At 33.9% G+C, this 23,586-nt stretch overlaps 2 protein-coding genes across 2 annotated transcripts; one reads left to right on the top strand and one right to left on the bottom strand.

The window, feature by feature from the left end:
* Positions 1 to 11,452: 11,452 nt before the first annotated feature.
* LOC111795852 (uncharacterized) lies at positions 11,453 to 12,776 on the top strand. Its single transcript, XM_023678457.2, has one exon. It carries the CDS (start codon positions 11,544 to 11,546, stop codon positions 12,738 to 12,740), a length of 1,197 nt encoding a protein of 398 aa, XP_023534225.1. The 5' UTR covers positions 11,453 to 11,543; the 3' UTR covers positions 12,741 to 12,776.
* A 2,495-nt stretch (positions 12,777 to 15,271) lies between these two features.
* ABA1 (zeaxanthin epoxidase (ZEP) (ABA1)) lies at positions 15,272 to 20,781 on the bottom strand. The gene is made up of 16 exons (XM_023677552.2): positions 19,998 to 20,781; positions 19,219 to 19,381; positions 19,033 to 19,107; positions 18,861 to 18,961; positions 18,657 to 18,772; positions 17,881 to 18,092; positions 17,562 to 17,653; positions 17,355 to 17,469; positions 17,150 to 17,253; positions 16,902 to 16,947; positions 16,745 to 16,809; positions 16,575 to 16,661; positions 16,439 to 16,493; positions 15,918 to 16,006; positions 15,742 to 15,829; positions 15,272 to 15,604 (listed from the first exon to the last, which is right to left on the bottom strand). The coding sequence occupies exons 1-16, from the start codon at positions 20,513 to 20,515 to the stop codon at positions 15,536 to 15,538; spliced, it is 1,995 nt and encodes a 664-aa protein (XP_023533320.1). The 5' UTR covers positions 20,516 to 20,781; the 3' UTR covers positions 15,272 to 15,535.
* Between the last annotated feature and the right edge of the window lie 2,805 nt (positions 20,782 to 23,586).

Genomic DNA, 23,586 nt, shown 5'->3' with positions numbered 1-23,586 from the left:
TAATGTCTCGAGTCAATATTCTTTTGTGACTAATGAACTCCCGAGCACCCTCTCGCTATGACTAACATTGTCATGCACATGAAAAGGAAAATATAGAGAGGAATGAGTATACAAATATACCTGAAAACAACCTACTTGTGGGCTCTCGTGACATCATTGTCTAAGCAGAAGACCACAGACTATCTTAAGTGATTACTTATCAAAGACATTGTTGAGGATATTTAAGCTTGAATTATTGGTTTACTATATGTATCGTATTTGACCATTTATTATAGGCAAATGTGTTTTATGATTGAGGATATTTAGCCTTCCATTACAATTTATTATAGGTATCATATTTGTCCTTTATTAGATATGCAAATATCTTGTATCCATTTATTACTCTTTTCATATTCTTTGTGATTTATTTGATTATGTAAATGATTGTAAATAGAGAATTTTCACCGTCATTTAGGTGCGATAGTTTTATCAAATATTCTAGATATTAGCAAACGATTTTCCGGTAACTTTTCTCTCTCCTCTATTTGTTGTTTCCGACTCCATTTTCTTCCTCTACTTCTCTATCAGCCTCTTTGTGTCCAAAAAACGCCTACATCCACGGATCTACAAAGCTCTGAGGAAACCAAGACCTCTCTCTTGATACTGACAGGATGTACGTAGGGGAACATGAAGCATACATTGGATTTGCGTAGAGTCATCGAGGATCGTTTTCGTGGCGTGAATCGAGCGTTTCGTCGTCAAGTTTGTCCGTTTTGGTTACGGATTCGTGGGTTTCAGCTCACCAAAAAACTTCGTCAAACTCCTATCTCTCGTTCTTTTCCTCTGTGTTTTCTCTTTTGCAGGTGTTTTGGGAGCGTGTTGAAGTCTAAGATGGTGTATGGCAATCCGTGGGGATTGCGAGGTCGTGTTTCAGCTCGAGTTGTGAAAATTCTGGCACCACGACGGTCATCAAAATTTTTGCGTCCACCGACGCCTGACGTGAATTTTTTTTTGAATAATAACGAACGTTACAGATATGGTCTTTTAAATCACAGACATTTGCCAATAAATGATGGAGAACCGAACCTAAAAGTTTCTGTAACGACCTGAAATTTTCTACTTAATTTAAAGTCGGTACCATAAACATTGAATGCGAAAAACTTCATTTAAATTTCATAAAACATAACTTTCATCTTAAAACACAGCCATAAAATTAGTGTTTCAAAATCATCTTTAAAGACGACACAACAAAAGAATAAATAAAATAATTAAGAGTTAAAAACATTCTATTTTTAATTCTAGTTCAGATATTAATAGGATTTTGTTAAAGAAAAATTAAAAGTCACTTTCAAACCAGACGATTGAAAAAAGATTTGATCACAAAACATTTGACAATAATAGAGAGTTATGATGTATAGAATTTAGGTTAATAAAGTATACATACACACGTGGATGCAATAATAAATACAACGAAGATTCCAGAAATGGTTCTACTATGATCTTTATAGGTAGCTTTGTAGGTGCTAAGAAGATCCATTAACATGGAGGAGTTTAAGATGTGACATTTTTATAATACTCCAAATGGAGCACAGGATGTCCCTATGATCTCTTGTTTGCTTAGTTTAATGTGCAATGCCCTTTTATAGGCACTATATATATTCATAGCTAGGTGTTCTAAGATTTAATATAAACTCATACAAGTATAAAGATTAATAACATTCTATATTGTTTGTGACATGATCACGTTACTTACTTCTCGCTTCTAAAACATAGATAAACATTAGTCATTTCAACATGTTTTGTCATCAACTCTCATGCTTCCCAAAAAAACACAGACCAATACGAGTCATTTCAGCATGTTTGTCCTCTACTCTCATGCTTCCTAGGAGAATTTTGAAGAGACCACCTAACATAATATTACTCCAACGCAGAGTATACTTAACTTTGAAATTCCTATGAATGAGTTATCGAAAAGAAAGAGAAAGATATACATATAACTTTCATTCTCTTAAACCTTTCTTAGTCGTTTTATTCTCAAGATCGCTCTTATTCGAATCTTGTATTAATTCATTCATGTATCTCTAAATTTACGGGTGTTAAGGTAATTAACTTTTTCGATAATCTAAACTATGCTAATAATTATACATAATCATTAGATCATCAACCTTACATCAAAATATGAATAACAAAACATTCTTTATTATTATTATTATTATTTTTTTAAAAAAGACCCATAGAAATGAAGTAATGAGAATGATATGATAAGATAATAATTTATTCCCTAAAAACATATATATATATATATATATATATATATAATATATGGAGAGAGGAAGAATGTGATTGCATGTGATATAGGTGAAAGACGAAGAAAAGTGAGTATGAACATAAAATAAAGTTTTCCCACACAAGAATTTCATGAAAACTTTGGTTAAAGTAAAATTTAATTTTTCATATATCTATGAATTTGATATGGATGAATGAATCAACATTTTTATTATATTTTAGAAAAATTAACCAAATATAATAAATTTAAATTTATTTAAATAGGGTTGATGATGATTATTTATTTATTATATTTATAAATATTAATAAGTTATTATTAGTTTAGGAGGGAAAAAAAAGTCAAAAGAAATAGCTGCAATCCAAACCGTTGACTGACGAATAAAACCAATTTTGACTTTTTGAAAATCCTGCTTTTTCTTTAATCAAGATCACGTGCATCTCATGTGTTAGTTAGACTCTTTTTGAGTGCCGTTTGTTGGTTCCCATTGTGATATATTTTCAACCATTTTCAAGTTGTGATTATTTATATATATATATATATATATTTTTTGTTATTTTAATATATTTGAAATAAAAAATAATTAATTTGAAAACTTCATGCGACTTTATCTACAAATATATTTTATTTATTTTTATTATCTATATATTTAATTTATAATTTCATTTAAAATATTTTATTTATGAAAGTAACGAGGTGAGTGACAACTTCATACTTTTTGAAATTATTAATTAAAAATAAATAAACTTAAATTAATAAAATAATCTATTTAAAAAATTTCATTAATACCCTTAATTTTTTTTTAAAAATTATAATTACGTGAATCGTTAATAGAATATTTTGAAGGGTTAAAAAGTAACATTTCTTCGTAACGATTCGAAAATTTCTACTAAATTTAAAGTTGCCATTGTATAGATATCATGAACATTAAATACGAAAATATTTCATTAAGTCTAAGAAAATAAATACAACTACCCTATGAATGTGTCATGATCTCGAGTTGTGATGTCGTTGTCAGCCGTACAAGAATATCTTGCCTTAACTTGAAACAGAAGTAGCACATGAGTTGAGTATTTAAACTTTAAATAAAATGAGGAGTTATCTCATTTCGGAGCATTTGTAAACATAAATATTATAAATTTTAATAATGAAAGTTTTGTTTGAGATAAAAGGTTATAGGTTTGTGACTTTGAAAGTTGGGAGTTTTTAGATTTAAAATTTGAATACTTTTGGTACAAAAAGAGGAAAGAGGGAATAATATATTTATTAGTTGAACTAACATTATGGTTGGAAGATACATTTGCCCCACCAACAAGATTGAGTGATTGGTATTAAAAACACTGATTAATTTACATAAATATTATCTTTAAATAAATAAATAAATAAATAAATAAATAAATAAATAAAAAGTGATAAATTAATGAAAATCACAAAGGTAAAAAAAATATCAAAATTATGATTGGGAATCTGGTGGAGGGTTGCCACCATGTGATGGAATCTCCTCATCTTTAAAATTCAAAAACAAAATTAAGAAAATAAAAGAAATAAATTAATTTTTTTTTTATTACAAGTTGGTCTAATATATAAAATAATTCATACTTTATTTCTTGAAAGAGGGGAAACTATATACTTATTTTATTATAAGTTAAGCATTCATATTAGAGACTAAAACAAGCACTTCAACTGTCTACTTTGTTTCTTGAAACAAATTATTATTATTTATTAAAATTATAGACTAATTTTTTTTATTATTAATGACATAGATAATTAAATAATTTGATATGGGTATGAAATAAAGTATTAAATGAAGATTTTAAATGAAGAATGAATGGAAATGGTGAGATTAAAATTTGAAGATAAAGGTATTAATTAGATGGGGATTCGTTTTAAGAGCTTATTCCATTTCAACCATAAACGTCCTTTTTTTGTTGGGAGATTGCATAGCACCCGTCTCTCTTCTACTCGACCACTCCCTCAACTTCTTACATCAAAATGTTTCTAATTAATTTCGACACTTTTAAATAATAATAAAAAAAAACCCCAATTTTAATTGGTTAGGAAATTCAAACAAAATGAATAAAGTTGGAATTTGTTACCTATTTTAATATTGTTAGTTAATAAATATTGTCATGGTTCGAGTCAAAAATAGCAGTTACATGCAATCATGGTTAAAGGTGGGACAAATCTTTTCGCAGAGAGCTATCCAAAAATTTCTAGAAATGAGAGTCCAAATTTTAATTCGTCAAGAAGTCCTAAGGCACCTAGTTAATCACTAGTACATTTAGGAAAGACTAAGAAAACTTACAAGGCATAATAGTAGTTGTGAACGGTATGACTAGCTAGACTTCTTCTTTGGTACCTTATCATTGCTATTGAGCAGTAGGTATTTAGAAACATGTACTATTGAGCTTGGCTTAGATCGGTCCGATAAAATAGTGCGCCGAAACTACTTCAGGTACCACTATCGTGAGTGGATATGAGTCAAGTGTCTTTTGAATAAGGTCACTAATCCTTAAACTCATCCTGAGAGGGGGCGAGGGACCTCACAGGTCAACTTAGTAGTTTGCCGGTATACGGGGTAGCTCTCTAAGTTTAATGTGACTTTAAGGTCCTAACGAAGAGGCAAAAGCTAACCTTACAAAGATGATGTTTGGGAAATACAATGCATACTACTCTTTATGAGATTGAACTATGATGAGGTCGCACCTTCTAAATTTAGGATACCGATCATTTACTTCCAAGGTAATGTAACCTAGCTAAGTAAGATGAACAGAAAAGTTGGTTCGACAAGTTATTTAGGAGATTCACGAGCACCAGAATAGATGAGCTACTTTTAGACCTCAATTGGGTTTGATGCAAGTATGAGAACGACTTCCAAACTCCAATTAAGTTTGTGACATGCATGAGAACTCCTCAGACTTCCGAGAAGTTAGATAGCTACAATCCATTTTTTTTTTTTAAATTTTGGGGTTACCAATACTTTCAATTTATATATGTTTTTGTTTTTATTTAGTGTTATTTTTTTTTAAAAAATTCCCCAAAAAATTTATAGTATTTTTAGTTGTCCATTGGTCAGTCCACGCCATGAAAGATTTCCGGATTTTTTGGCCCGTTGGCCAAAGCTGCCCAAGTGATCGATATCTCCTCCCAGAAAAGGAAAAAGTGCGGATAATGGTAACATGAGTAGGCAATACCATGGCTCTTTCTATTTCCAAGCGATGCCCATTTATGACTCTTTGATGGAACCACTCGTATTGAAATGATATCCACAATGTGACTCACATGGATCACAGGTCAAAAAGGCGGATCAAAAAAGGAAAGAAGATAGCCGCCCTGGGAGGAAGAAGCAAGATGCTATTATTAAACCAGGATAAGGTTCATGGTATGCAGTTCGTTCTATCTTTTGAAATAAGCGATTCAATAACTGTTTCGTATTAGTAGTATTAAGAGTAGAAAACAGTTTAGTAGTATTAAGAGTTGAATTTTTGTACGCCATCATTTTCATTTTCATTATCAGTAATGTACGCAGAAAGAATTCTTCAATTTATATGAAAATTGATTCCACTTTTCCTCATGTGATTATGCGTTCATGATTTGAAGCCTCAAAAATCAAATTGTAATAACATGTGTCATTGCAACGATGTTATGTGCGAGGGAGAAAAGTATCACTTGAAGGACCCTTGTGGTTGTCTTTGGTGCTAGAGTTCATTGAAGTTTGCATGCTCATAGGAGAAAGATAATATGAGACCCCTCATCAATCGGAGAAAGGAATGAGTGCGAACTAGGACACTAGGCTTCAAAGGGGGTGGATTTTGAATTATCCCTTAAGAGAAGAACAAAACATTCTTTATAATAGCGTGGAAATCTCTCCCTACTAGACGCTTCATAAAAATCTTAAGGAGAAGTCTGAAAGAAAAAGTTCAAAGAGAACAACATCACTTTCTATATTACACACCAATTACTAATTTATACAAAGCATAAACTGACAAGTCAAATCCTAGATCTTCTATGATTCATTGTTCAGTACATTCAAACATTGAAGACTTAGGATTCAAACATATTAAACTGTTGGGTCAATAACTTTTAATTTAACAAAATGATGAAAATCAAAGTTATTGATATTTGGATTTTAATTAACAAAGAGATCACCAAAAAAAAAAAGGAAGAAAAAGTAATAAAAACACAATGAAATAAGAATGTGTTTGTGATGATTGGATGTGTCTGCCTTTATCTCAGCTGTCCTAACCTAATATTTGATTATTTGTGGGGTCAACACTCATTGATTGGTCTCTCAACGTTGTTGCCTAAAAGTTATTAACATAAAGAATTAAGCGTGATTTGTTATAAAACCTTTCATTATCTTCCCTACAAATATTGACCACTTTTATCATCTCTCCCAATTTGTTTCTACTCTTTTGTGACGGATCTTACCATTTTTTGCTAGTTTATGTTCGTAAAAGTTTGAACTTATCAATGCATCGAGTTATGGGTTACACTCGAACAACCTCAATATGTCAATAGAGAGTGAAAAATTGTTGATGCTGCTTTAATGTTAGAAATGATAGATTTCTACTATGATATGATATTGTCCATTTTGAGCATAAGTTTTCATGGCTTTTCTTTTGGTTTCTCCAAAAAAGTCTCGTACCCATAGACATAGTATTCCTTACTTATAAATCTATGATCTTTCCCTTAATTAGTCAATGTGGGACTCCTCTCAATAATCATCCCCTCGAACTTTCTCTTAATTAGCCAATGTAGAACTCTTTGCAGCACAGTTGAGTCACTTTTGACTAGATCTTCGAAACTCACAATTTCTTTGGTCGAAACTTGAGGGTTCTATTGACATGGCTAAGTTAGAGGAACGATTCTGATACCATGTTAAGAATGATGGATATCGTGATATTGTGAGTTTGCTTTTGGTTTCCCTAAAAGACATAATACCAATAGAGATACTATTTCTTATTTATAAACTAATGTTAGCCAAGGTAAGACTACTCTTAACAATCATCAACATTTAATTCGGTTTTAGTCTCGTAAATTGATTTGATTTTGATGGAACATTTGACGTTAATAAAAATTTAGATAGATTAGGAGCATATATTGGTAAAAGAAGTTAACAAGTCTAGATCAATACAATTGCATGTCAACATTGATATTGTTGGTTGAATAGATAAGATTGATGAAAATATAGGGAATCAAAAGAAATTCTTGTTATCATTACTATTATTATTATTAGATTTGTAAGTTTTAGTAAATTTGTGGACCAAATGTTCATTGTTCTTCCATTTGGTATCATTCTTTTAACAACTTTTCTCAATGTTCCTCATGTTTTGTGCTCAACAAAAAGTGCATCCCTTTCCATTTAACTATAATATTTAATGAAACTCGAACCATAAAAATGGAGAAAAATCGATGCAAAAGTAAGGAGATTCGTTTCATTAGCTATAATGTGTTTTTGAATTCATGCAATTATGCAATTATTAGAAGGAATGTATTGGTGTTCATCAACATGCCAAACATTTTCAAAACAATATCATTAACCTTTCAATTACATCATCTAATCTAATTTTATGATTATAAACAATTTTTTTTATCAACTCTCCACAATGATATGATATTGTCCACTTTGAGCATAAACCTCATAATTATTTACTTATAAACCCATGATTATTCTTTAAATTAGTCAACGTGGGACTCACTATCAACCATTCTCAACAATTCTAAGTTTTATTGACTCGTAGTCGGAGATATATATCAAATGTTGCTAAGTTTATCTCACGTCGAAAATATAGTTCAAAGAATCTCGTATATTATTCAAATGACGGGGATGAAATAAATATAGAAATAAAAAATAAATAAATGGAAAAGAGCCCCCACATGAATATTGGGGAAAAGTGAAAGGGGGGGCCAACGAAGTACCTCTTCTTTTGACAACAAAGAGCCGTTGCCAAAGCCACCAAATGCCTCATTCCAATGTTTTCTAAAAGGGCAAATTTCATTTTTTTATTTTTATTTTTTTTTTATTTCTTTTCCTTTTTTTTTTTTATTTTATTGTTCTTAAAGGGAAAAATAATAATAATGCTAATATTTTCATTTCCATGCTTCTGTTATTGTCTGAGGGAACATTTTTTTAAAAAGGAGTATTAATTTTTTAAATTAAAATTAAGATATATTTTTTAAATCAAGAAATTAAAGGTTCAAATATTTATTTTTGCTAGTACGTGAGATTATTAATTTTTAAGTTCGATGTAATATTTTGTTGTTTATAGAGAGAATTATTTGAAATTATTGAAAAATAAATATTATTAATATATTATATGCTTTTTATTATTATTTAAGAAGAGTAGGTTTCAATAATTTTAAGTTCTAAAAATTTGGACATCTTATGTCAATTTTGACTTAGGTGTATTAATAATTAATTATTATCATATTATATAAAATTATTTTTTTTAAAAAAATAATACTAAAAGCTAGCTAGGTTACCTTGATGCAAGTTTGAGGCTACCTACGAATTAGGGAATTTTGGTCTCATGTGATTTGTTGTGTACAACATTGTTCCTTTCATATCATTCATCTCCAACAAGAATTAATAATGTGGAAGCTTCTCATCCAAACTCAAACCCTACATTTTTCGGATACCAAATGAAGAGCTACGTTTACTTCTCTTCCAACAATTGATGTCGAATGGCAAGACTCGGGTCGATGGGTCCACAATACAGCTGCACGTTACAGCACGTCTCACTATGGCCAGTCATCTACTCATTATTTGAAAAAGAAAGTGCAGTAACAGTGAGTATTAAAAATATTCAATAAACAACTTACTTGTATGTTCTCGTTGTACTTATTCTTTATAACATAATTTTAGACCATATGTACCTATTTATATACCTCTTCTAAGGAGTGCTCTAACCCTCGGGAGGAGTTTTTGATACTCTTAACTCTATGTTTTAGGTTTGTCTAGGTCCCTTGTCAACCTTGCACTTGTGCCTCGAGTCATTGTGGCCTATAGAAAAGGATTTCAGGTAAATCTCATAAGTATAGAGGAGTCCTTTAGTCTTAAAATGGAAACTATACTCCACATATATCGTATTTTCAAGTTATAATAGTAAACTACATGTTCATACCCCTTTAAGAATAGTAAACTACCTCTTTTCATGCTCATATGTACCAGAGTTCTTTACATTCCTCCTCCAAGTAGCCTTCTAACCCTCCTAGAGTTCATAACGGAAGGATTGTTTTAGGTACTCTTAGCTCTATGTTTTATGTCTTTCTAGGTCCTTTGTTAACATTGCGATAAATGCACATCTGAGTCACTATGGCCCATGAGAAGACCCTAGGATAATTCTCGTAAGTATAAAGAAGTCTTTCGGTCTTAAAATAGTGTTTGTACTCCATATATGTCATAGCGGATTTTCAAGAATTCAAAACTTGGATCGTGACTAAACAAACACTAAAAGCAAATAAAAGAGTAAAATAAAATAAAAAATGAAAAAATGAAAAACTCATAAAATTTAAATCAAAATAAAAATAGACAAACAAACGCAAAACTAAATGAAAAAAAAAATCAAATTAAAAAACAAAACAAACGAGGCAATCCGATTCAAGATTTAATTACATAACGAAATATAGAAGATTCAAATACAAAAATGGATCGATGGGAATGAGCCCCTCTTTGACTGCTCAACTCTCGAATGCTCAAATTTCATCTTTAAATGAAAGAGAATCATTGTTGTAAATTAGTACGCCAATTTGAAGTCTTCCCACCATTAACCTAACACTTTCTCAATTTTTATTTTGTTCTTTTTTTTTTCTTTTTAATTTTGATTAGAGCACTTTTCTTAGTTTTGCGTACTAAACTATTTTTCATTCGTTAAAACGATAGATGTTACAGAAATGACAGCCAAAATTCGAACATAGTTTGATCGTTGCAAAAGTTCACAGAAAGTAAAAGAACTAAAATTCTAAAAGTATCTTCAAACCAAAACATAAAACATAACATCGTTTACGCTAGAGAAACGAAACCATGTTAGACGTGAATGCCATAAATAGATCAATCACGATTGCATGCTAGGCTAGCACGATGTCATCTAAGGCTAGCCATGTCGTCGTCCGTGCTGAGAAGACGTCCAACCTGCCAGCACACGAACAAACTGTGGGTCACAAACCCTGAAGAGTTGTGGGAGAGTCTAGGGTGGGAGAAGGGGTGATGGAGGCCCAGCTATTGGCGTAGAATTGTTGGTTGTGGCATAAGGTAAGTGTAGAGTTCATGGGTATCCTGTGGGGGTTCACCGACCGGAATGAACATGCTGAAGAACAGGGTGCTAGGCCTGCCATCCTCGTCAAGGAGGTGAAGAACTCAAATAATAATAATAATAATAAATATATCTTCCTTTTCCCTTTTTCATAAACTAGTATGAAAACATAGAGAAAAATTAAATTCTCAATAAAGTAAAATTTTATTAATCCATAAAACAATAATATTAGTGTATAGAAATGACGTAATATTATAAAAAAAATTAAAATTAAGAATAAAGGAGTAATTAATAGTCTTGAGTTTTAAATGTCCAACTCCAAAATTTAGAGGTATAAACGGATTGTTTCCTTGAAAAAGAAACCATTAAAATAAACAAATAAATTGAGCTTTTTAATCTAAATAATAAAATATTTTTGTATAATTTCACAAATGTAAATATTTATAGAAAAATATTATATCTAATAAATAAAATGATGAAATTATTTCGGTTTAGATCTTCAATAATAAATTATACGATATAATTATACAAAAATGATGATATACTTTATGGTATATCAAAATATACTTTATTAATAATAAAAATGGCATATTTTAATCTAAAAGAAAAAGAAAATGGTGATATTGCAAAAAAAAAAAAAAAAAAATTCAAATTTTTAATAAATTTACCACCCATTATAATTTTTTCCTTTTTTTTTTTTTTTTTTTTTTGAAACGCCATTATTTTTCCTAAATAAATTAACTAATAAACATACTAGACACAGAATGAATACAGCCTAGAATAAATTAAATAAATAAAGATATGAAAAAAGTAATTTAAAAAAATAATAATAATAATAAATAAATAAAATCTGAAGTGGGCCCTACTTCGAAAGCATGCTATATAAATAACCACAAAATCACTTTTATACATCAAAACTTCTCTCCTAAAAAAGCACTAATCGTCTTCTTCTTCTTCTGCTTCTTCTTCCTCTCTCTCTCTCTCACAGTCCGCCCCTGAGTCAATCGCACGTTTACCCATTACCAATGGTCGACGTCGACCGGAGAATGACTGGTCTTAACCCGGCCCACCTCGCCGGCCTCCGCCGTCTTTCCGCCCGTGCTGCCGCTACCTCCACCGCCTCCTCCGCCCCCCTCCGCAACGGTCTCCTCTCCTTCTCCTCTCTTGCCGATGAAGTCCTCACCCATCTACGAAACTCCGGCGTCGACGTTCAACCCGGTCTCTCTGATGCGGAATTCGCCCGAGCTGAGGCCGAGTTCCGCTTCGCCTTTCCTCCTGATCTCCGGGCAGTTCTCTCCGCTGGCCTCCCCGTTGGCCCCGGTTTTCCTGACTGGCGCTCCTCCGGTGCACGCCTCCATCTTCGGTCCTCCCTCGACCTCCCAATCGCTGCAATTTCCTTCCAAATCGCTAGAAACACTCTCTGGTCTCGCTCTTGGGGTCCCAGGCCGGCGGAACCGGAAAAGGCCTTACGGGTTGCGAGAAATTCGCTTAAACGAGCTCCTGTTTTGATACCCATTTTCAACCATTGCTACATTCCCTGCAACCCGCCCTTGGCCGGGAATCCGATCTTTTTTGTCGATGAGAGTCGAGTTCTTTGCTGTGGCTTTGATTTGTCCGATTTCTTCGAACGGGAGTCTCTGTTTCGATGCTCTGCTTCCGATTCCGATTCGGGTCCTCTGTTTTCGAAACAGAGGTCTCTCGCCGAGAAGTCCTTTGGATCGTCCACGAATTTCTCGCGACGGAGTTTAGATTCAGGGGTTGTAAAAACGCCGAGGTGGGTCGAGTTTTGGAGCGACGCCGCCGTGGATCGGCGGCGGAGAAACTCGTCGTCGTCATCGAATTCCTCGCCGGATCGGTTCTTCGAGTTGCCAAGATCCGAAATCCCGAAATGGGTTGGGGAGTATATTGGAGAATTAGGATCAGTTTTGAGATCGGGCGGGTGGAGTGAATCGGAGGTGGCGGAGATGGTGGATGTCTCAGCATCAGGATTCTTCGACGGCGAAATGGTTATGTTGGATAACCAGGCGGTTTTGGATGCTCTGCTTTTGAAAGTGGACCGGTTTTCCGGTTCGTTGAGACGGGCCGGGTGGAGCTCCGAAGAGGTTTCGGAGGCGTTTGGCTTCGATTTTCGGCCGGAGAAGGAGAGGAAACCGGCGAAGAAGCTCTCGGCGGAATTGGTGGAGCGAATTGGGAAACTGGCTGAGTCGGTTTCCCGGTCATGATACGTGACTGTATTTTTCTCTTTTTTAAAACAAAAATATATATATTTTCGAAGTTTAAGGCATTCGATTTCCGAACTGTATTTTACCCTTTTTTTCCCCTCTTCCTCGTTTTAGGTAAAAGGGAAGAAAAAACCAAAAAAGAAAAAGAAAAAAGGTATATGGAAATTACGAGTTTGTACTATTTGGACAAAGTTTATACAAAAGGATAAAAAATTATTTACTTTTTACTTTTTTTTTTCACCGTTAAATTACAAATTATAAATAGTCTCTAATTAATCTCTATTTTTAAACTTAGATTAAATTCCATTTATAGTTTAAAATTTAAACTTTCGTCATACCATTAATACTATTAATGCATATTGTACTCACATAGTTATCGAATAAAATTGAAATACTTTCACATGATTGGCCAATTAAATCTACCTTACCTTTTTGACCTTAACTTACTAAAAAGAAGAACCCGCTAATCATGATTTATACGATCTAAATAAAGAACATGAACGAGTATCTTTTTAAGTTTATCTCAATTATTTAAGATACATATCTCTCGTAAAAAGATGAGAGGTTCAAATCTTCAAAATAAATAAAATAAATGGTCACAAGTATTTATAATTAATAATTAATTAGAAGACATTATTTGATTTTATTAGGTTGAAATAACAAACAACATAGTTTTACTTAACTAATATGTATACGGGTACGTGTAACTGTGCTTTGAGATTACAGTATCGAGATTCACGCGCCACTCGCCACGGTGCCGCGTTCTTGTCATTTCATTACAAACATTTCCCTATTTTTTTTTTTTTGTATATAAAAGTATTAATGACAATAAATATTACCATTTTGGTATTTATGGTGGAAAACAAATTACAATTTATTTGTAATTAAAATTGATGTTTTGATAAAAGAAGAAGAAAAGAGAGGGAAAATTGAGTGTATTCTTTTGAGAAAATCTATCTCAGATTGAGGCATAGGGACAACAGGGAAGTGGAGTGATTGTTTCTTTTTCTTTTTACTTTTTTATTTTAAAAAAATTTTGGTATTTGAGAAAGATTTTGGTTCGAGGGTAAATATGAATCTACCATAACTTAATCTAACGATTTCTCTTATTTTAGTTCTCTTCTTATCGACCTTTTGCAATCTCGTCTTTTTCTTTTGTTTCAATCTCACTAATTTGGCGTCGTTAATGACATAGCTTCAACGTGTCATAGCGCTGATGAACACAAGACCTATACATGCAGGAGCCTCCTAAAAAAAAAATTCAAAATAGATTTGCGTCCATTAATATAATCATTACAACCTAGTTGATCTTGTTCGTAAAATATGTTGTTTTAATAGTATTACCAAAATAAGATATTTAATCTTATTTATATATTATAGACTCTTTGGGTTATTACTTAAACATGATTCTCCTGTATATTATCCACATGCAATTATTAATCTTGAATATTACATATCATAAATAATATTATATTGTAAATAAAATTATTATTAAAAATTAAATAATTAATTCCAAGGTCTTAGAGCATAAATTCAACTAGAGTTCTATTTACGGAGGTTATATTGTAAATAAAATTATTAAAATAATCATTAATTACGAGTCTTTAGAGAATAAAATTCAACAATTGTAACCTTTGACTTGCCTCGTCGAGAACATTTACTTGACAGGTTTCAATCTTTACCTTGGGTTGTTCGTCTTCGGCTTATGGTCAGCCTCAACCTCTTCAACCTATTCTTCCCTCTTTTCATCGGTCAAACTCTATAAGTAAGATTCGGTCCCTTTGTCTTTTCATATAGAACCATTTAGATATGTGTCTTTCAATTATGTATTTGTAACGTTTTGTAGGTTACACCGTTGAGTGTGTTTTACAAGCATAACTTGTTTTTGTGCTTTTAGTGTTTACACAAACACGAATTTTTTTACATACATGTAGTGTTGTCTCTATGGTGGACTATAATTTCATCACAAAAATGAAAGAAAAAAAATTCACCAGCTATTCGAGAAAATTGAAGTCATTAAACATTTCGCAATTCGCAATTGTAAAGTAATCTACATCCCAAGTTTAAATGAAACGAAAATCATTACTCGACTAAAGGCCAAAAGAAAACTATATTAGTCAACAAAATCCAAAAAAGTTGGAAAAAAAAAAAAGTCAAAAGAGAAAAAGGTATGATTGAGTAACGTTAAATTAGTTTGAAACAAACGAGATTGAAATTTGCATTGGTTTGAAAAAAGAGACAAAAAAGAAGAGAAATGGAAGTTGTTCCAAAATGAGAAAAAGTTGTGGGTATTTGTTTGATTTAGTTTGTCTCAAAGGCCATAATATACATCTACATCTCGTAATACATCATGTTCACATGGATTACTTCTCCAGCGTTACGTATAGATGCGTATGCCATAATATTATTCACGTTTCTTTCCTTTTAGTTGACCGTTGGTAGCACAAGCATGTACTAGCCCATAATCAAGCCTAGAAGGTACGCTAACGAGCCCGCCAAGTGGATTCATGTGCATGTTTGTAGATCGTGTGTATAGAAATATTATGCATCCAACTCTATTATCATGAAAAAATGGGTCACACCAGCCGCCATGATACACGTTGTGGGTGAACGCATTTTCCTACTATATATTGGTCACTTATTGAGTAGTTTTTTTAAAAATACTTATCCATTGTGGAGTTGCATGCATCTTTACAGAGAATACAATTCTATCTGTTGCATTCAAAATCAGCAGATTTAGAGTGCTCCAATGCTTTCAATAAATTATGTACATATTCCTAGAGTTAACAACCTCATCACTTGAGCTCTACTTTTTCTTTATCATTTTCAACTGCAGATCTCATCACCTTCACGCGAAATACCGCCTGCATTTATTCAAAAATATAAACAATTCATAACAACGTTACGACACCACGAATTCATTCTCGACCAACTGATGCAACGTTGTAGACCAGACAAGTTTCAGGACTAAGCACAAAACGTGCTCAAGTTTTCGTATTACCTTCTTATCAGAACCAAACTCGATGACATCCGAATGATGGAAACGTACTGGAAAATTTTGAGGTACACGGCTCCGTCGTCCTTCGTGACTGCAATCGTATTTGCAAATGTATATCATCAGCCACTGACTGACTTCTATTTTTTGGAGTTTAGAGATGCCTCATAAAATGTACTTACTCAGAGAGCCAGGTACCATGCTCACTTCCTAGATCAGTCAAGAAGAACGCCCCGTCTTTGTAATGGACACGGGCATGCTTTTCTGAAACCTGCGATTCGGAAGGATAATGGGAACAAGTTAGTAAGATTGATTTAACTTTCGAACCCCAGTAGTGTAACAGCCCAAGCACACCATTAGTAGTTATTGTCCTCTTTCGACTTTCTATTTCGGGCTTCCCTTTAAAACGCATCTACTAGGAAGAGGTTTCCACACCTTTATAAGGAATGTTTCGTTCCCCTCTCCAACCAATGTGGGATCTCACAATCCACCCCCATGGGTACCCAACGTCCTCGCTAGCACACCGCCCGGTATCTAGCTCTGATACCAGTTGTAACAACCTAAACCCACCGCTAGCAGTTATTGTCCTCTTTGGACTTTCCCTTGAGGTTTTAAAACACGTCTACTAGGAAGAGGTTTCTACACCCTTATAATGAATGCTTCGTTCCCCATTTTTCAAGCATATAAAGCATAATCAATTCACCTGAGGCAATGGTAAGGCGATTGACAACCCTGACTCCACTTCCCTCTCCACACTTCTGCAACCATAAGAGAATGCCCTTAGCAAATGCAACCAAATTTTTTTATTCCAACAGAAAGAATAGAACACAAAGACATACCCAATAAAACAGGCCTGGTTCTCATCTCGGCTTAGGCGAATGGGCTGCGAAACACTAGCCTCGTCTCCTTGCGGTAATAGAAACCATCTAATAAGAAAACACGTTCGTTTTTAATGCAAAGATCAGATGCAAAGTTAACATTAAACGAACAATCAGGACCATGAGCTTACTCTCCGTTAATAGCACGCTGCAGGGCATCGTCATCTTCAAACCACTTACGTAACTCATCATTCGCCTTCATAGGTTGTCAATGGTACATTATTTCAAGAAAATAAATAAAAAATTAAAATGAGACTGATCATAAAGAATTATTGCTAGATAACATACTTTGTCTGAGAGTCTGCAAGCTGGTGGCCTCCCTTCTAATTTTGAACTGCAGAAGAAAAATGATTTCTTATGTTAATTTTTCTCATCATATTCATACTCGTGGGAGAGAGCTTCTCGAGTGTCATCGTTCTCTACGGTATGTTAATAACTTCTCGAGTGTAATGAAAGCTTTGAACTGTGTAAGTTTTCACTAAATACGTCTTCCTTTCGAAAGAAGAACGATGAAAGAGAAGTTTTTAAGAACTTACCTATTACCACCTAAGACCCAATTAAGCATCAAGGGCATTGCCAGATCGATAAAAAACCTTCCACCAACACGTCCTGGATGCGGTATTCGGAACTGTGTCAAAAACTAGACGATTGATTGAAACTCATTAGTCATACCATGCAGCCTTGCCTCACACAAAAGTTAAATCTATAGATAGAAGTTAGTATTATCCATCAATTTCTTACCGAAAGCGGGCCAAGTCCGACTCCCAAATAAGCTTTATAAGTGGAAGCCATCGTTGCAGCCATTCTTGCCATTCCATGAATTACAGCAACCCGAATTCTTCTAGTACTCTCATAACTAGGATGATCATTTCGAAAACCGATTAATAAAATTAAATTAAGAAGGAAAAAAAAGTGATAAAAAAAATATTAACAGGCCAGAAACAGTACCGCTTCAACGAAGATACGATATCAATAGGAGATCTTGAGACTACGCTTTCATTCCATGCTTTATCCAGCTCAAGTGCAAGTTGATAAGCGTCCTGTAATCACCAGAAATAAATGGTAAGAATAACGACACGTTAACCTGGTTTTATCGCATTTGAAATTCCTACTTCAGCAGAAGAGTGACAGAGGAAGAAACTTCAATGTGCGGTGTCCTAGAAGAATTAGAGGCGACGGATCATTTATAGACGCTAGAACTTATCAGCAACGAACTTAGTATGGATCAAAAGATATAAATCAAGAAACTCGAGATGGAAATGAGAACCTCAATAGCCATGCATCCCCCTTGACCCATATTTGGCTGCATAGCATGTACTGAATCTCCAAGTAAAGTTATGCGACCCTTTCCCCATGTGAAAATGGGTGTGCGATCGTATATATCACGTCGAAGAATGGAATCTTCATCAGTGGCAAGTATCAGATCTATAACATTGTCACACCAACCTTCAAATATTTTGAGCAGTCTTTCTTTTTTGCCTGCCAGGAAGCCGATCAAATGTTATTCAAGAAAGTACGACCCTCGGAAACTCCTAACATTCTACATCATGGTAGAGTTGTCATTATCATCTTGTATTGTTCCCATCATAAGTTAGTTAGCAGAGTGGTAAGAACTCATGTAAACCGCACGTGCCTAGGATCATGCATTGAGCATGAGTTAGCTAGAACGAGTGGCAGCGCTTTATTGTTAGAAGACAAAAAGAAGATGGTACGAAGAGTCGTGTAATTCATTTGAGAATCAGACAATTGTCGTTAGTGTCGGGCCTGAGTGGACATAGATCATTTTTTATCGAGCCAATATAATTTTGTTCGTGTGCTTCCTTCCTCTTTCTTGTTATTTTTTGTTCATCAATTGACGCTTCACTAATTAACCATGAGAATCATACTCCTTAATTAACCATGCTAACTATTTGAGGTATAAATCTAATTAAGAACATTTTAGAAAATCGATATCTCGATTCACATATTTTCAAGAACAGATTTATTCCTCTCTAGTAGAGGAGGTATGATTTCAATCAATTACAAAAGGTACCATAGACATACCGTTCGGGGCATCAGTGCCACCAGGTGGTTCCTTATGAAATGCATACCACTGCATCTTTCCTCCACCGACGTCGGAGGAAACGAAGTATTGTTTGTGTCCCAAAAACACTCGGTACCTTCAGAATACGAATCAAAAGACAGGTCTTAGAACATAATACCAAAAACTTTTGTCTACATACATTGCAATAAAGAGTTTAATCTTACCCAACAGTCTCAATATCAGCTGGTATGAAGTCGGCGATACCCGTATAGCAAGTGTACTCAGAATATACTGCTTCTGAGTGTCCAAATAGGCCCTTTCTGACCTGATATCATAAATCATACAACATGAATATCACTAAGAACATGAAGAACTAGTAATATATATTAGTAGTACCTTTGACCATATACCATCAGCTCCAACCAGGAGATCACCCTCATGTTGCTGCCCATTTTCAAGAATCACTTTCACCTAAAGGCACATAATGCAGAAACAGATGTACCATGTAACCATACTCTTTATCATGAAGCTATAAGCTCGGTTTTTTGCAAGCACAAGAAACGGACTGCGATGGGATATTACCTTATCTCCACTATCCTCAAAGTCAACAACATTACTATCATTTATAATAACATCATCACCCACAGCACGAGCAAGAATTTGTTGCAATGCCATTCGACTGATAACCCTTGTGACAGGAAGTCCTCGTTCTGCTGCAGGAGTGAACGTGTCAAACTTGACGTACCTGGCAATGAGTTACATATTCTTCATGTAAAAGAGATCTGAAAATTGGCATCTCAAATAATATATAGCAATAAACTCAGCAAACCGAGTAAGGAAGGGAAATCTTGTGATAAGTTCCATTTGTTGGACAACAAATCCGATTCATTCCCATTTGTTCGTAGGTTCATATTCCAAATTTATCTTAACGAACAGTCTTCTTACTTCTGCGTGACATATCAATGAACCTCACGCATAGTGATACTGCCCAACAAAAGTTAAAAACTACGAAACAATCTCAACTTCTTTCGTAAAACTTCTCTATATCTTTCTACACGACGATAACGTAAATAAAAGCTTTGAAGGCAAACTTTCGGGTGAGCTTAATAAGGACTTTTATCCACCTAATCTAAAGACAAATTAACCAATAACTTCTAGCAGACAACAAATCTTACACTGCAATATATCATTCATCTTTTTTGGGTCAAATGTCTCAGATGTTAACATGATAGTGTCAGCTAAATCATAGTTTTGAAAAGTAAGTCCAATTTTAATCCATGAAAGTTCGTTCTAGAGAGTATCAGATTCTAAAGGGTATCAATAGATTCACGAATAATCAATCAAAACAAAGGAATTCATACCAATTTCCAGAAACCCCATCAACGAGTCCATTGATTCTATCTCCAGTAATACAGCCAACTCTCATAACTTCTTCAGCAACCTCCAAATCAATGGCTTCCAAAGCTGCCAAAGCATTACTCTGTATTTGAATCGGCCCCCTGTACTGCCCCTCTCCTCTAATGGCACTTATATCCCTCTCGAAAACCACTACTTCAAACCCTTTCTTTTTCGCCGCCAAAGCAAAAACCAGACCTCCAATTCCACCACCGGCTACTAGTATCCGAGCCTTCTTCGTCGGCAAGCTCCGGTTTATTTCCCCGGTCGTCCCTTCCGCCGGCGGTGCATCTGCGACGGCGGCTTTCACTTGGGATACTTTCTTCCTCTGCCCACATGCTGTTTTACCCCCAAAATTACATACGCTCCTCTGACTTGGCGAAATCTTAACTAGGGAATCCCGAAATACTGGAACTGGGAAACAGGTTCTTGATAAGCCAGAGGAGGAAAGATTAAAAGGGTTGTGAAATCTGGTCATGACCATGGTGGATCAGTGAAGAAGCCACAACTATTGAAGAACTTGCAGAGGTAAAAGGAAGAGAAGATGATGATGATGATGATGATGATGCTAAACTAGGAAGAAATGGAGATGGGTGTTTTGAATGATAAATTGGGTCGGTTTAGGAGACTTGTAGCACTGAAATTCTTGGGAGTGGTGGTGGAAATTTCATGGCCACGTAATAGATGGACGATTGAAGTGCATTTTGTGCGTATTTTGATGGCCATGTACTGAAGAAGAAAGATCTTGGTTAGTGGTTCATGTTTAGCACACCACTATTATCTTGATTTGTTTGCTACCGAAAGCGATCGCTATCCACAGCTCAAAATGAGTACCCTCCACTAATAAATGTTAATTTTTGTTTGCTTTTTTTCTGGTGGTAGAGTTCGAATTTGAAGACGAATATCATGAAATGGATGTTTCCACTTCTGGGGCAGGGAGAAATTCAAAAAATCCAACTTTTTTACGCAATTTAGGTAAGGAAGTTCTTTTCTCTTGCTATAAACAGAAGAACCTCAAATTTTTCGACCATGTTCTTGTTGAATTCACATCCAACTTTTATTATGAATTCATTCCATCCAAATTCGTGTTAATTTGGCTGTTGTATTACATTCAATTCTAAGATTATAGACCCTCTTTATAAATATATATTTAAGGTATGTTAGTCATCAACAAGGGAGATTAACAAAGTGTAATCTAATTAAGTGAAAAATTTCAGGAAAAAAAATGGATGGACTAAGGCCCCTTGAGCTGTAATGGTGTGCATATTCGACCCTTACTAAATTCATTGTATTCAAGAAAATGAAGAAAGAGAAGTTCATTTTATGTCTTCACCTTCGATGCGGTAATGCACCAGCTAGTTGTGCTAGTCGTCAGAAAGAAAAGAAGCAAGAAGGAAGAAAGTTGTCATAGAAGCAAAGCTTTCTACCCCTGAAGGTGTAGTACTCGGCTCGTCCCTATGTTGATTCAAAAAGTCTAAGACGGTTCCTACAAAATCTAGAAAGCGGCAAGAATGACAAAAGGAGGTGCCAGCAGCCCCAATAAGACGGGGACAGGCGATTGGAATAGAAGGATGAGCTCTTGACCCAAGTGTTTAAAGAGGGATTGGAGTTGATGGGGAAGACAAAACCAAACATGGAGCTGCTTCTGTTTGGCCCGACGAGAAATTAAAAACATTCGTTTTGTTTTAAAGTCGAATTTTCGGGATTTTATGTACATCATTCCATACATAACATAGCTTCCATCATTCCAACTATTATCTCGAGTCAGCTATGTTATATATTATTCCCTACGTAACATGGCTTCCATGACATGACATAGGGAGGTTATACTTCATAGATTTTCTTATTTCAAAACATGCCATGTCATATCATATCATAGCATAACAAAACATATCATAGTATATCATAACATGTTATGACATGACATACCTTATTATTACCTAACATGACATTTTGTTTATAGCATAGTATTATTTCGTATATCATATAATGTAATATAACATAATATCATATATCAAAACAAATCACACATATGACATATGTAAGAGTCATTGGGCACATGTCATCATACATAAAACAATTCTTCCAACCAAATCGATAATAGAGTCACTTACTTGGTTGACCTAAGCTCGAGTTACTAATTATTCTTGGTATTAACCTGAATTTGCTCCTCAGATCCATTATGTTGATAATATCAATTAAAACAAAATGACTGCAAAGATCAACCATCTTACCGTCCAATTATTGAGGATAAAGAAATATCTCGACATAAGTATTTAATGTTTTAAAAGATAAAAACAATTTCTTTATTTTGTTAGTTCACTGTAGTTAGTTTCTTATCCAAGACATACATTCCTAACCACATTTAATTTTAACTAAAATAACATTCCATAAAAGAAGAGGAAGGTCTAAGATATAACACTCTTCATTATTATTATTATTATTATTATTATTATTATTATTATTATTATTATTATTATTATTATTATTTTTAACCGTAGGGAGATGGGAGATCGGTTTTCTTTTTTTAATTAATTAATTAATTTTTTTATTTTATCATTTATTTTTTTAATTGTTGTTATAAGGATACTTCTCTATTATGATGAGTACAGATACGTACACTGAGATTGATTATGATCACCATATTCACCATGGTGATACGACGACCACTATTTCCTTTGGGTGTCCGGCAACAACCCGTCAGCGAGTGCTAGCCCTACCATCAGGCCTAGGGGGTGTGCAAGCCCGCCTAGTGGGTTCACGTTCACATGTGTGAGTCATGTATAAAGAAGTAATACACTTCCAATTTAGCCTAGACTGAAAAGCCACCTAAGAGAATGAAATAATGTTTTAAATGATAGGCTTTACCATGTTGCATGTGACTGCATTTCACAATCTCATAGTAGGGTCACTTATTAAATATTTCTTAAAATACTCAAACCATGTGTTACTTTTAAATTTCATGCAAAGGCAAGACACCCCTGTACAGATAACGACAACATTGTGACAAAAGGCATGGAATCGTGTTAGGTAGCTGTATTTATGTTTATTTGTAGCTCTTGGATCACGGGCATTGTGTTATTCTTCTCCTTGTTTTATTTAAATTTTCGTTGTTCAGTTTTAAAATTTTCATTTTCAAACGGCCTAAGTCCACGATATCATTTATGAACTATTTTAAATGTTCCACACTTTACAATCATGTCATGCATGTCGTAGAAAATTAGGGTCGTTAATTGTTGATATAGGTAGTAACTTTAGTTTTCTTTAAACCTTTCTTAGTCATCCTATACTTTCATTTAAATATGATTTCGATGCATTTATATACCCTTCCGTCACAACTTTAAACTAAAATAATAACATAAACAAAGACTTAAGTGGTAAATTGACTAAAGTTTACAAAATAATGGACTGTTTGATAAAATATTACGTATATATATTTTGGCAGTTTTGTTTGCGTTCTTCGAGTTTTTTATTTCAAATAATTATTTAAAAGATAAAATATTTGAAAATCATAGCATTCGCTGTACCATTGGCTTGTCGGTTAATGACTTATTA

Source organism: Cucurbita pepo, chromosome 5 (genome assembly GCF_057944985.1).
Source record: "Cucurbita pepo subsp. pepo isolate OVF chromosome 5, ASM5794498v1, whole genome shotgun sequence".
NCBI classification, from domain to species: domain Eukaryota; kingdom Viridiplantae; phylum Streptophyta; class Magnoliopsida; order Cucurbitales; family Cucurbitaceae; genus Cucurbita; species Cucurbita pepo.
Note: the sequence above shows the minus strand (reverse complement) of the source record. Positions and strands in the feature narration are given on the sequence as shown.